At 37.6% G+C, this 14,785-nt stretch overlaps 2 protein-coding genes across 3 annotated transcripts; both read right to left on the bottom strand.

Moving 5' to 3' along the window:
- Window positions 1–322: 322 nt before the first annotated feature.
- Window positions 323–6,368, bottom strand: twsg1b (twisted gastrulation BMP signaling modulator 1b). Its single transcript, XM_053495299.1, has 5 exons — window positions 6,221–6,368; window positions 5,246–5,397; window positions 2,706–2,805; window positions 2,203–2,466; window positions 323–1,335 (listed from the first exon to the last, which is right to left on the bottom strand). The coding sequence occupies exons 2-5, from the start codon at window positions 5,369–5,371 to the stop codon at window positions 1,154–1,156; spliced, it is 672 nt and encodes a 223-aa protein (XP_053351274.1). The 5' UTR covers window positions 5,372–5,397; window positions 6,221–6,368; the 3' UTR covers window positions 323–1,153.
- A 2,694-nt stretch (window positions 6,369–9,062) lies between these two features.
- ssr1 (signal sequence receptor, alpha) lies at window positions 9,063–14,562 on the bottom strand. Of its 2 annotated transcripts, XM_053495296.1 has the most exons (9): window positions 14,412–14,562; window positions 13,082–13,212; window positions 12,881–12,980; window positions 12,416–12,678; window positions 11,825–11,901; window positions 11,628–11,706; window positions 10,976–11,069; window positions 10,776–10,790; window positions 9,063–10,367 (listed from the first exon to the last, which is right to left on the bottom strand). In XM_053495296.1, the coding sequence occupies exons 1-9, from the start codon at window positions 14,479–14,481 to the stop codon at window positions 10,300–10,302; spliced, it is 897 nt and encodes a 298-aa protein (XP_053351271.1). In that variant the 5' UTR covers window positions 14,482–14,562; the 3' UTR covers window positions 9,063–10,299. The 2 variants fall into 2 exon arrangements, with proteins under 2 accessions (XP_053351271.1, XP_053351272.1); XM_053495297.1 differs by lacking the exon at window positions 10,776–10,790.
- Between the last annotated feature and the right edge of the window lie 223 nt (window positions 14,563–14,785).

Raw genomic sequence — 14,785 nt, 5'->3', positions numbered from 1 at the left:
TCCTCTCCTCTTCTCAAGAGGTGTTGGGCTGACTGATTAGTGCACCTGCATACTGAATGCATCCATACATGGAAGAATGAAACATTGGCATGGCACCAGGACTCGGATGCATGATCAAAATCCACTGAAAACTAATTGATTAAAATAGTAACTTTAATATTGTGTCGAGGTTTAACCATGTCTTTTTTTTTAAAGCAAATTCCATAAAAAAAAAGAAAAAAGAAGGAAAAATGCATCTTAGGTATTAGCAAATGGAATTATGATTATGTGATAATTTGTTAATAAAACAGACTTCAATAGGAAACAAACAATTGGTCTTGGACATATTTCAAACTGAATTCTGCTTTAATTAATCCAGTCATTAAACTTCTTATGAACTTTAAATTACCTCAGAAGCATAACCAGCAATGTTTATTCAATGTTGCAGGCACTGCAACACAAAATTTAAACATGCAGTTCTTTTTGGGGGGAGCAGCCTCGGTCAAAATGCAAAAGTACCTTTAAGTAACCGTACCAAAACCTACCCTCACTAGGATACAACGACTACAATGAATACAGATATAAACTCCAAGCTAATATTTACAGGGCTTAAGCAGGGAGCATGTCTATGGACAGGTCTTCAGTTTGCATCCTCTACATGCCTGTGTGGTAAAAGCAGAAGTTATCTTCGTACAAGGTGGAGAGGAATTATAACTAAGGATATCTCATTTGACGTTTCCTAAAAAACTATTTAAAAATGCTATGTGCTATTCTATGACTGCAGCATTACAGGGACTTTTCTGTTTCCTCCCATATGGTACCTTGATATACAACAAACATGTGAGAACTAGGTTTAAATAGTAAACAGAAATAAAAGGTTGGTAACAGTAAACATGCTATAAAACGCATTATTCAGAGAAGTAGGAATACTATTTGAAGAATGATTGCCTATGCAATGTTTTATAGAAAAATACAAAGACTTTCTTTTCCTAGAAAACTATTAAACAAAGTATAAAAGGATAATACAAAGAGCAAAATCACAAGGTCTTGTAATTTACATGATTGTCGCTTCCGTTTCCCAACCCCAGGTCATTGACTCCTGTGCCTATGGTCCTGTTATTGTGCCCTCTTGTGGCTGTTGTGTGAGCATCTGCAACACTCCAAGTCTAGTGGCTTAGAAAAGACAGTTCATGCACTTCACTGCTCTGCTGCCGTAGTCGATACACTCAGGCCCGATGCACTCGCAGCACGCGTTGTGAAACCAGCGGTACTTCGAGCCCCCCATCGACTCGCAGTACTGCTTACATTGGCGAATTGAAACACAGTCATCAAAATAGACCACTGTGCACATGTTTTCTAGAAAAGATAAAGAGTAAGAGATTATTAGAATATGGAATTTTTAGATGGTTAGCAACTCATGTTTTCATTCCACATTTTATGAACTGTTGATGCATTCAGGTTTAGGGGAAAGAAAAAGTGCATGAAATGAGGTCATACTAAAAGCATTTAAAAATCCTGAATACAACTGTGATAATAAATAAGCGAATCCTTGAAGCACCCAGTGTCTACTTCACATAAGCCTTTAAAAACTACTATGGTGTTTTACACCTATTAATTGCATTGCTGAACATGGACACTCCTAAACCAACTGGAAATCCTATTCTTGGGCCTCTGGTTTAAAGGGAAAATTATTTTTTTGAACCCTTGACATAAGCTGTAATTTCCTTTTGAACATCAACACCTTTGCTAGTCTCTGCGCTGGTTGCCTGATTAAGTATTCAGTTGGAAGTTCACTTTTCAGCAATTGGAGCATATATGGTAATTCCATGTGTATTATGATGGACAATTTGTTTTTATTAAAAAACTGGCAAGTCATTAATTCTAAATTTAAAATTTATTCTTGTTATTAAATTCATACGTAAAATTTTAGACAGATGATTTTTTAATTATTTTAGAGGCATCCACTATCTGTGAGGTAAACTGCAAATTCCCTTGACTTACATAACCTTTATACAGATCTAGATATAGTTGTGCATTATAAACTAGACAAACACATGAGGAAGGGGACAGATTTTAACTCAAACTTTTTGCTCTGGAGAAAAATATCCTTAGTGGATTTTGTCAATATGGAAGAAATTCATACAGTGTAAATACTAAAATCTGAGTGTGTGTGTATGTGTGTTACTAGGAAACATCAGATTTAATGACAGGACCATGCCTTACCTTGAGTGTTATCATAAGTAGAATGAATGCTGTTGCCAGGCAACGAGACGTTCTGATGCTGATCCTCCATGGTCTCCAAGAAAGAGACCAGGTTCTCATGGTATGAGAGTTCCTCTGCTACAGGAAAGGAGACCACCATCATGTTGATGGGGGCTTCACCCTCAGTGAGTGCTCTGAACAGAGAGGGAATGGGTCTGTAGAGATCCTCCACTGTGCTCTTAGAGGTGGCCGGTGTGTCACTGTAGTTCCTCGGGTTGCACATGCCTGAGAGAATGAGTCGATAGATTAAAGCACAGCTGTTATCAAAACAGATCCTTAAACAGGAAAACAGAAAAGTATGAACAGCATTTAGGAAATATCAGGTTAAAACTCTCCTTTAACATCTAAAGGAATGGCACTGAACATCATGCATTAGAAAGCAGGCAAAAAGTCCAAATCTTACATTTTGGTGTCAGTTTCAATTTTACATTCACATGAACTACCAGTGAAAAGCTTACACTCACCCACGCAGTCGCAGCACTCCTCCCACAGCGTGCCCAGACACAGCATACACTCCTTACAGCATGAACAGTTCCCATCTGACGGCCTGCATTGGCACAGCTCCTGAAAAACAGAAATGTAATTTCTAGCAAAAACTTTAGAAGATCCATCTATTAAAAGAAAAGAGTTCTGCAAAATAGATGGAAAAAAATTGCTAAAACACTAAAGCATCATTTCAAAAATATTTATGCAGCAATTATGAACAGAGAGAATGTTGAATATTTGACAAACATGAATAACTTTATTTTCTTTTATACATGCACCAACAACCATTAGTCAAGTCAACGAATTAAACAGCATTCTCCACATTCTCCGCGAGTCTAATTTTGCAGGGATTTTATATAAACCTGCTTTTCAAAAGAATTTAATAAATGTCATACTTCTTTTAATACCTTTACAGCTTAAAAGGTTTTGAAAAAAACAAATGTGTTAGCTGATATTTATTAAAACATGGAAGTAAAAAAAAATTATAATCCTGTGCGCAAGTGTAGTTATAATTTCTTTTTTAAATTAAATACATATCCCTGAATACAACTGTAGTTATTTTTATGGTGAAACTCCATCAAGAACAGCATATGCTGTGGTTTTCTGGAGTAACCCCAGATCACCAAAACAGCAGGAGAGGCTGAGAGCAAAGGTCACATTCCAGATGTGCAAAAAGCAGCCTAATCCCCACCACAGGCAGTGCAAAACCTGCCTCATAATTTTGTAATTTTCAGACTTTGAGACAGTACAGGTATTTCACAATTAAAACATTTTTTTCAAACTAATAGACTCCACACCTTAAAGAAAGAAAGTAAAAAAAAAGATGATTAACCTCTTGAAGATCTGAGCTGAGAGCAAGGAGCTGAGAGCAAGTAGCTGATTTGTTGTTTTAGATATATAGCATATACAGTACTGTGCAAAAAGTCTTTATCCACCCCTCACATCTTTAAAGTTTGCTTAGAGACAGAGTTTCTGGCAATTTAATATAGTCTTGAATAGTTCTCCATGCTTCCTGAAGGACTTTTTGTGTCTTTTTTTCAGTCCAGTCTCTGTACCTGACCAGTTCCAAAGGAATGTTTTTGTCTGTTAAAGCCACACAGTAACCTAGAAATCATTCAAGCATAAAAAACATCTAACTTAAGGCATAAACCGGTAAGAAGCAGATGCAGATGATAGATGATAAGGCTGGTTATTCATATACTGCTGATGCTGAATGCCGAGTGGTTGGAACAGACGAAAGGGGAAATAGAGTTGCAGCTAATGTTGTTACATATAAAACTGGCTTTTAAACTGTAAAAACATTTGTTCCTTCTACATCATTTAACTTAATATAAAAGAATAACGGTTGGCTCAAGTGTTTTTGCACAGCATCATATATCGAAGGTTCTGTTTCCCTGCTGTTAGTTTCACCTTTGACTGTGCACTCTGAACAACCACAGCCCTAAAACCACAAACAAACTGCATGTTAATGTGCATACAATGGGATTTATGTTATAACTTGTATTATTCCCACATAAGAAAATTAAGTTTACAGCTGTAAGATATGCATGCAAGTAAAAATCTAATCTGTAAGAGGGTAAATTAATATAAATAATACAAGAGCATTGTATGCGATGCAGTGAAAGGGAAGATCATAAAATGTGCACAAAAACAGAAGAAGAAACAAAAGGCACCGGTGCAAAAATACCAGGATCAAAATGCATTTACTGTATTAAAATAGCCATTTATGAATTTATGGAAAGCACTGTATACTTTCTTGAAATAATCGTAACCATCTTAGTTTATAATCTGACTCTTACTAAAAGTTTATGATGTTTTTAATGTTTACTGTAAGTATGTTCTTAATATTGGACTCAGTTGCTCCAAATTAAGTTGTACAGCATTGTGTATATTCTTTAAGACATATTATTCATAATTTAAACAGTGCCTGACTCTCTTTTGCATAGTTACTTGGTTAAAATGGATGCAGTTGAAATTCTTGCCTTTTTTGTGCCGTTAGGTTGTTTTATTTTCCTCTCTTTCTCTCTCTTGTTCGCACGCACACACTTTCTTGCTCTCTAATGTCGGCAGGTGCACACAAATATTTGCTCATTTTTATCCTTGTCTTGTGTCTAAAGTTTCCCACTGTATACATCTCTCTCACTGTTTAGATTTTTAGTGATTTATTTTAGCTTCATTATAGCTTTTTCTGGGTGGGGTATCTGTAGATTCTTGGTAGCCTATATGGTTCAAGCCCAGGGCTTGAAACAATCCAAAGTGCTTGCATACACTTACATACACTACAGGGCCAAAATTAGTATATAACCCTCAGTGTTTTTTTCACAAGCTGTTGCAGCAAAGTTGGAAGCAAAATAAATTGTACAGGATGTCTTTCTATGCCTTAACATAAACTGAGTGGCCTGCACGAAGCCATGACTTTAACCCCACTGACTACATTTTGAATCCTCTGAAACTCTACCATCTCATAAATCTCAACAGACACACTCCAAAATCTCCAGTAAAAAAAAATCCTCCTTACCTGTATTAGACATTTGCTGACGTCACTTGCGCACAATGCTTTATTGCATGCAGTAGAAAAGGAAAGCCCAGACAAAAACACAAGAAGAGCCGCGAACAGCACTGTGTGTGTCCAGGTCGACTGCATCCCGCCGCCAGCAAATCTCACCCCACCTGTAGGATCACAGGAACCACAAGAAGTGCAAATGCAAGTACTGTATATCTGAAGTGACAACAAAATCATCAGGGAACCATGCACAAACATGGAGGTGAACATGAAGGTAAACAAACACACACACACACACACACACACACACACCCCTGCTTCATTTCCACACTTTCCTCGCGCGCCATTGTTGTGCTAAAATGGGCGGCAACATCAAAGCTATGAGGCCAGGTACTTAAGGAGCAGAGGAACAAAACCCAAATGTCTTCCTATTGCTAATCAAGTACACTTCACTGCGCGTGCAAGTCATTCCTACATAGTGCACTTACAAAGGGAATGAGCATCCATTTGGAATTTACCCCAAGTTTGGTCAAGGAAGTTTTTTCCTCACAGCCATAACGTTTATTGTGTCAAATAATAATAATAAAACTTAAAAAAGTAAGACATGCTTCAGTTTAAAAGTTTAAATATCTGTGTATGCTTTTGCCTGGACCTCCAAAACAAAAATAAAGCTTAATCCAATTTCCTCTAATTCATTCCTCGTGCTTGCGGAGCACCCCGACTGCTTCAAAGGCGAAAGAAGTTACTTTGTATCAGATTCTGTTTGTTGACCGCAACAACGTTTCGCTTTGTTTGTTTTTTCCTTTTGTATGGCTTCATGTAAACCCGACACTAAACACTAAGTGCCTACACTCATTTGTAGCCCATAAAACAAACGAAAGGGAAAAGAAGAAGGGGGGAAAAAAACAATCCCCTTCTCCGCTGCGGTTTAAACAGTATGACGTTACTACAAACAAAACAACACAACACATGAGTGTTTCTCAGACTTACCGTGTCGCAGTAAAGCTTGTACAGGGGTGCGCAAAGTTACAAACCGTTACCTATCCCCTTGTTTACTTTAGCTTCTCCTCCTGGATAATTAAGGCATGTTCCGTGGCGATGGCGTGCTTTTCCTCTCACACAAAGCAGCAGACAGGCGCCTTAAAGAGACAGAACACCTTCTAACATCTCAAACACAGGTGAGCTCAGAGCCTCAGAGGCCCAGCCCTTCTGCTCTCACACACACATCATGGGGGGTCTCACTGCACTGCTACTGTAGAGAAAAACATCTTTAATTTAAAATAATAATTATTATATATATTTTTTCATATATCTTCTATACCACTTATCCTGTACAGGGTTACAGGGCCTGGAGCCAACCCCAGGCACAAGACAGGGTACACCCTGGATTCTGTGCCAATCCATCGTCGAGTGCACACACTATGGGCAAGTTGAGAACGCCAATTAGTCTAATATGTACATCTTTAGATTGTGGGAAGAAACCGGAGTCCCCGGAGGAAACCCACAAAGCACAGGGAGAACATGCAAACTCCATCCATAGAAATCGAACTCTCTCCCCTGGAGATGTGAGACCTCTGTGCTGCCACAAATTATATTTAAAGCTTTCAGTTATTATTATTTTAGACCTTCATTTATTTCCCACAGACACTTAATCTTTGTCAGGGTTGTTCTGGATCCAGAGCTGAGTGTGAAGTAGGAGTGTCAGGTGATCACATACCAAGCACACTCACTCTCATTAATCTTCTATACCGCTTTATCCTGTATTCAGGGTCGCGGGGGGCCTGGAGCCTATCCCATGGGACTTAAGGCAAGAGGCGGGTTATACCCTGGACAGGGTGCCAATCTATCGTAGGGCACACACACATTCATTCACACACTATGGGCAATTTTGGAACGCCAATTAATCTAATGTGCAGATCTTTTGGAGAGTGAGGCTGTGGGGGGGAAACTGGACTACCCAGAGGAAACCCATCAAGCACAGGGAGAACAAATGCAAACTCCATCCATAGAAATCGAACTCTCTCCCCTGGAGATGTGAGACCTCTGTGCTGCCACAAATTATATTTATAGCTTTAATTTATTATTATTTTATTTCTACATTTATTTCCCACAGACACTATTTTTGTCAATGTTTTTCTGAATCCAGAGCTAAGTGTGAGGTAGGTCATCACATACCAAGCACACTTTTTCACAAACACTTCTATCATGGTGATAAACAAATTATCCATTTTTGGAGGTCAGTAGAAGCTGTAGACGAACAGGCGAAATTCCACATAGACATTTGTGTGGATCTGTGAGGTGATAAGGTAACCTGGTGTGCCTCCCTCTAGGAATGTTTTTTTTTCTAATGTATTACATGAACAGCATACTTTTAAAAAATATTTGACATTGAGGTCATTCAAAACAGAGAGACATGTGTGTCCATTACTATATCACAGCTCCAGAATCTCTCTGTCTTGCTGTGTTTCCTCTACAACTTTCCTTTAGGTTTTTTGGTTTTTCTGCTACATCCAAAAACATGCTGGGTAAATCCAAAATCATAATGAGTGTGTCAATGTGTTTTCACAGTGTCCTAAACTGGCCTCTCATTTAGAGTGTATTCCTACCTCATGCACACTGTTCCTGGGATACGGTCCAGATCCACTGGGACCTTGACCAAGATAAAGAGGTTACTATAGATAAATTAATCACACCCAGTAAAACAACTGAAATGCTGATAACCTGGTAATACAGTACACAACACATAACGTACATAACACGAGGGAACTGTTTTTAGCAGAATTTTGTTCTCCCTCTACACATTAGCCAAAAATATGTTCAACCGCAGCCTACACAGCTTCAATACAAGAAAAAAATCAAGACTTATCTGTTAACTGACACCCAGGTGCAATGAAATTCCCCTGGCTATCTTCAAGTGAAGATGGAATCACTTTAATAATTAAATGTTAGAATGCTGATCTATTTTTAGTAGAATGAAAATACACTTTTGACAAAAACTACAAAAGAACTTTGCACAAAATTACTTTGTGTAATTGCTAATATGCTAAGCTGCATCCATGAAGCAAAGGAGCTGAAGCTGGGATACAGGACTATGCCTTAGTCTGGAGTTTAGTTATGTGCAAATCAACAAAAAAAAAAAAGATCTAATGAATATTTTAACATGTAACTGATCTACCAAACATCTCATGGTAGCTTGTCAGTAAATGGTAAGTGACTATATTAATACCTGAATGATGTGATTTTCAGTTGTATATCTAAACAGCTGTCAGACTTTATACTGATTACACAGTTTATGTTTTAGATCACCTAAATTGTAGCCATGAAGGTGATTTAAACTCTTATAAATGGACACTTTGTAGTTGGTTCATACTTTGTCTAAAGAATTTGTAGTATTTTAATATCTTGTAAAACATTCCTCTAGCTCCTGCATTGAGTCATTAAGGAAACGGTATCAGATTCTAGTCAACAAAACCTTTAGAGACTAAATTTGTTGAACAGTTCATAAATACCAAAACTACTTTCAAATGCAGAGGAAATTAATGTAATTTTTAACCAACTTAGACAAAAACCAAAACAGCTAATGCTGAATGTTAAGATGTTTAAAAGGTTTTATGAATGATCATCTTATTCCTTAGCTAGCCAGCTGGAAAGTTAGCAAGTAAACACGCTGTGGCGTTAGGACCTTTCAGGAGCATTAAGAACTAATAAATGAGAAAAATAAGGGAGTACTTTCCTCTTCGACATATTAGAATACAAAACAAAAATTTTATATTTTACTTAAATGTAACTTTAGATCATTTTTGGTAATGTGTAAAAAAAAAAAAAATAAATGCACATTCATGTCCATCTTTATTTTGTACTTTTCCCTGTGAACCCACAATCTCTTCAAAAATTTCTTTTTTTAATACTTGTGTGGACAGATTTAATTGCCCAGTTGTTGAACAAATGGAAAAAATTTTTTTGAGTCTTTGTAATGCAAAGCAGAGCTAAAAGTCCTGATGAGGAAGCCAAGTGTAGGTAGAGATACCCTGTGACCTGCCCCTTTTTCAGCTTAAGCATCAGTTGGTTCACTCTGACATTTCTACATGTAAATTATTCTCAAAAGGTATCAGTCAACCTTAAAAACATCAAATAGAAAGTTATCGGTCAATTAATCACACACCTATTAAAAAGCATGTACATGTCTAAAGCACTGATACCATGGGTTGGCAAAGCACACAGGAACTACAGGGGCCCATTTGCATACAGTAGTGTACTATGCTTTTAAAGCACACAGCATTAATTATGGGCATCCAGATTCATGCCACAAGACACTTTTATAATTAATAATAGTCAAAAAAAAAAAAAAAAAAAAAAAAAAGACCCACCAAGAAATATATTAATCTGCAGACTCCCAGTCCCCAAGTATGTACTAATCAGTGCTCTTGAAAATGAGTAGGTTTAAAATCCTGAAAACACACTTGAAAACCGTATCTGGGGAGATTGAGAAGTGAAAAGACAACAGAGGCAAAAAATAGGCACAATCAGAGTTAATGAGTGGGGAACTGGATTTCATACAGTCAGTAATCCTCCTAAACCAAAGTGGCAGATTAAAATGGCCCAAAACAAAAACCATAGTGCACTTTAAAACATGACAGAAGCACACTTGTATTGGCCAGCAACAAGTCACCAAATTAGACCCAGCTAAGCATACACGTGTGCATGAAGAAAATCAGTGCCAGGAAACAAATACAACAGAGCCATGGCTTTCTAGGGGGAAAAAAAAGCAAGGGGGGGGACCCCTCACATGAATACGCCTCTTATAAACAGATTAAAAAGCTGACATGAGTCCATATGACAAATAAAAAAAAAAAGGGGGGGGGGGGCGCCTAGTACAGTGGCTGGAGTAGCTTTTCATTGTTGTCAGACATTTTTTTTCTATTTGTTGTATATATTTTTTTTTAAAAAATGTGACCGTATTGATAAAGATGTGTATGTATTGACCAGTCTGTAGGCTGCTTGCATGATGGTCAAACTGTGCTCAGTAGCATGCACCATACAGCCAAGAGCCACAGGGCTACACTGCCTCTTCACTCATCTGAATCAGCAGACCTCTTCTGCGTCCTCTTGCGGGGTGATCTTCTAGGGGAGGCTTTATCTGGAGAGGGTAAAAAAAACGAGGTTATTATTTCAAAATCAACTTGACTCTGTAGTCATCCGCTTTGAACACCCGACACCATAACTAGTGAAACACTGAACAATTTCTGTGGCTACACTACCTACGTTATTTTTACAATATTACTCTTCATCAGGGGTCCAAGTGTGTTTGTCATTTTATTGCAAAAAGGTTGAAATAAAATTTCAGTGATCTCTAAATGCAACATCACCATTTTGGAAAAAAAAGAAAAATTCTGAAAAAAAGATGCATACACCATCACCTAACATTCCTTCTTCAGTTTTGTAGCATTTTAATTAATCTTAAAGTATGAGACAAATGAAAAAAAACCTGCAACAGAATAAAAAAGCAAGAGAGACCGTGTTTAGGAAAAATAATAGAAAATCTCACCTCGCCGACTCTGCACTGGGGATGCAAGAGGAAATAAAGAGATAGAATGAGTGATCCAGAGATTAGGAAAGAGCACCACCAGCCAAGTTTATGCAAGAAAAAAAAGAGGGGAAAATACAGCAAAGCCATTGTTCATGTCAGAAGTTATTAAGATCAAAATGTGTGAAAAAAGGCTAATTTTTGAAAACGACAAGACTTACTGATCTGATTAAGTGTCTCCTGTGGAATCCAGCTCATATCTACGTCATTATGGTTTGATGTTCCCATCTCCACCTTGGCCACTGGTCTCCTCCTCTGCAAAGAAATACAAGTGATAAGAGTGCTCTTCTGACCCCCTCAGTGATGAATTCATGAAAGTTATATTCATTTCAATTGCTATAAAACCTAATCTGTTCAGTAAGGTCCTGTGGGATTAACATGCGTCCAGGGCGATCTGATAAGCAAACACCATTTATGTAATACATGGCTCCAGCCATGAAATTACTGTACGTCTGTTTAGAAAATACAAAGAGTCCTCACGTACAGCACTTAAGGATATAGCTAATGCTGGAAATACAGAGAAAAAATTAGTTTCTTTTAATAGCTTAAATTGATAACGCTCTACTTCCTCATTGGAGTCAAGCAGGTCATTTTTAATGGGATTCACAAATCTTACCATTTCCCCCAAACACCATACCTGCATGCTGCTTATTCTTACTACACATTTAGCGCCTCATGTCAATGACAACTATTATTTAAACTTATGTAGCATTTACAACATTTGATAAAATATTGATTATCTTCTTGAATTGACCTGGTAAGCTCAGAAGGATCAAATCCTACAGTTCATACATTTCATTACTGAAATTTTACCTTTCTAGATTCCAGCAGCTGATGCAGGCCAACAACCACCAGAAGGCCAAGCCCAGAGAGGAACACATACATGAAGATCCTGTGGGAGGAGGAAAAACCTAGCAGTCATTAAAACATGCTTACAAACAGTATGAGAAACATAATAGCCAGATAAGCTAAAAGCAGAAATAAATGTAGATTTTGCTAAATTCACTCACGTCTCTCCATCCAGACCATCCTCTCTTTCAGTGATCGTGACTGTCTGGTTAAACACTGCATCCTGGAACACGTTGCCCTGTTATAAAAACAAACAAAAAAAGCTCATGATTTTTGAAAACAAAATTTATTTTTTTAATTTATAAAACAATTATTGAAATGTTTTATTTAAAGATTGAATTTAATTTTAGTACACAAAGCTTTATCATAGGCATTGATTAGCTCATGGTTTATAACATAGGTTTCAGAAGATATATCCCAAGTTACGTATGAAAACAAGCCTAGATTGTAGGTTTTATTAAAAAAATCATGAACTAAACCAGTGGCTCTCAGCTCCAGCCTGGGTGGATTACCTGCATTGGACATTTTAGTTTTTTTCTCGGCTCCCAGCACATCTGATTTAAGTAATACGCTATTTAACAGCCTTTTCTTAATTGAAGTGGGGGTGACAGAGAAGGAAAAACATTGAACTAAACTTTTCCCCTCGTCACAAACATTACTGCACCCCAAAGAAAGACTGCCCCATTTTATGACCACCATAGATGCTTATTTGTAATAATCCATCTACATCTGCTCTGTAGTGTCACACTTACATTGCTGTCTTTGTAGTTGAGGTTAATGACCAGGCCAAAAGGGCGCCCGCCCATGGGCTCAGCAGGGATGAAGGAGTACTCAAACGTGGCCTGGCGCTGCGGAGGCACCTCTGTGCCCAGCTGGAGAGCAGTGAAGTTTTGGATGTAAAACTGAAAGTCCTGAGGGTAGCGGAAGGAAGCGTCCAGAGACTCAACCACAAAGTTTTCACTGCCTTTATTGGTGAAGCCCAGCAAGAACTTCACAATGTTGTTGGCTGGAAAGTCTGGGAATAAATCAAGGAGTAAACATAAAAACAAATTAACCAACTGGTTGCATTTCTCAGCATACAAATCCAATTATATCATGCATAGATGTATAATCATTACAAACAGAATTGTTAAGTAGCATTAGAAATGATAAATCACAAACTTTGAATCAAACGAGAAACTACAACGTCAACACTAATAAGTAGCAAACGCAGCTACCTTCTCCTTTGACAAACAGGATGGTTGTATCAGCATTAGGGGAAGGCTTCATCTCTCCTGCTAGAGCTTCCTCTTCTTCCTCCTCCTCTTTTTCTTCAGTCTGTCACAGATCAATTACAACAATGGAATTTATGCAATGTATGTAATTTTTTTTTTTCCTTTTTAAAAGCTTACAATTAGAATATTACCCTATTTTCTTACCAGTTCTGTGTTTTCATCATCTTCCACCTCTGCTTCATCATCCTCATCTTCAGCAATCACATCATCAGTAGTATCTTCATCAGCTGCCTCTTCTTCTTCTGTAACATCCTGTGCAGCTACCTGAAACGTACCTGAAAGGGATAAAGAATACAAAACACCTTGTCATGGCATCAATGGTTTATTTGTTGTCAGATTGGTTTGTTTGGGTGGAGGGGTTAAAATTCACTATGGGAAAATAGTCTTCAAGAAATTTTAAGGTTCATTTTTTACATGTCTCAGGCCCAATGCAGAGTTTTTCTGTTGCAATATCAGAAAACTAAAAGACAAAAAAATATATATTTTTGTAAAATATTTTAATATTGGCATGTTTGGTGTGCCACTTGTGAAACAGCGAGGGCAGACATATGCAGTATGTGGAAAGGGCTATGTAAGGATGTGAAATGATAGATGAATCAATATGGAGACATTTTAAGAGCTGGAATACAAAGTTTCTACATGGCACCTGTATGTAGTTTGTTTTTAAGCAAACAAAATCTGATACAAATCAATAGAAAGCTTTATCTGTGGTCTCTCTAATCATGAGTACTTAATCTTAGACCTAATCTAATCTGTAGTTCAGAAGACTGTTTGTTTGACACATTTCCAAGCTGAAACAATAAATTCAGGTGATCATGAACTAGTTGTCTCAGGCTTTCTCTCATCCAGATGGCTTGCTGTCAGTCGCCTTACAAACACAAATGGTACACAGACATGTGAATGAACCATGAGACAGGATTCAATCCCATACTTAACTTAATTTTAACTGGTTAATCATAAGCGGCCAATCACTGCTCGCTTTTTACTCTGCGTTACTTTACCAGGCTGCTAAACTAGCAACTTGACTGCCTATTTACTACTAAAGAAAATCACTACACCTACTACCACCATGTTGTAATAATTTCAACACCAGCATGAATACTTCCTCATAAGTGCTTTTTAATATTACCAGTCTGCAGCACAACACTAACAGTAACGCAGCATTTGAAGCTAGCACTAGCCTAGCAACATTAGCCGTTAAGGACACGTCAGTCAAGACGCGCTCGAGCTGAATGTACTGTATATAGTTAGCTCTACTTAGCTTAAGATAATAAAAAAAGTTGTAGAAAAACATCACGGACTCGCACTACCTAATACGTTCATGCACACTGAATGTAAAGCTTACTTACTGAATCATGAGCAGGATGAATTTATTGAACACCGGCCTGCTGAGTTAAAGCTAACCGAGAAACCCAAGCAAGCTAGGCGTACAAACCCACCACAAACTGATTTACTTATTTCCTAGAAGGCTTACCTTCGATAAGAATCGTTGCAGGAAACGCTAGCAACAGGAGCAGGATAATTCTTGGCAGGAATTTGAACATTTTGGCGACTTCAACCGGCGACAAAGACACTAACGGCGAGCACGCGCGCAGCTAGTGCCCTTTACCTGCTACTGAGCGAAAACCCTTCTGCGCATGCGCAGTTAGAATTCCTCGCTGCCCGTGACGTCGACCAAACTATGAGGACAGATTATCACACAAAGCTGCATTTAAAAGTGTGTGTGTACATATATATGTAAAAAACATTTATTATAATTTTTTATTTTATATATATATATATATATATTCATTATATATATATATATATATATATATATATATATATTCATTATATATATATATATAT

Source organism: Clarias gariepinus, chromosome 4 (genome assembly GCF_024256425.1).
Source record: "Clarias gariepinus isolate MV-2021 ecotype Netherlands chromosome 4, CGAR_prim_01v2, whole genome shotgun sequence".
Taxonomy (NCBI): Eukaryota; Metazoa; Chordata; class Actinopteri; order Siluriformes; family Clariidae; genus Clarias; species Clarias gariepinus.
Note: the sequence above shows the minus strand (reverse complement) of the source record. Positions and strands in the feature narration are given on the sequence as shown.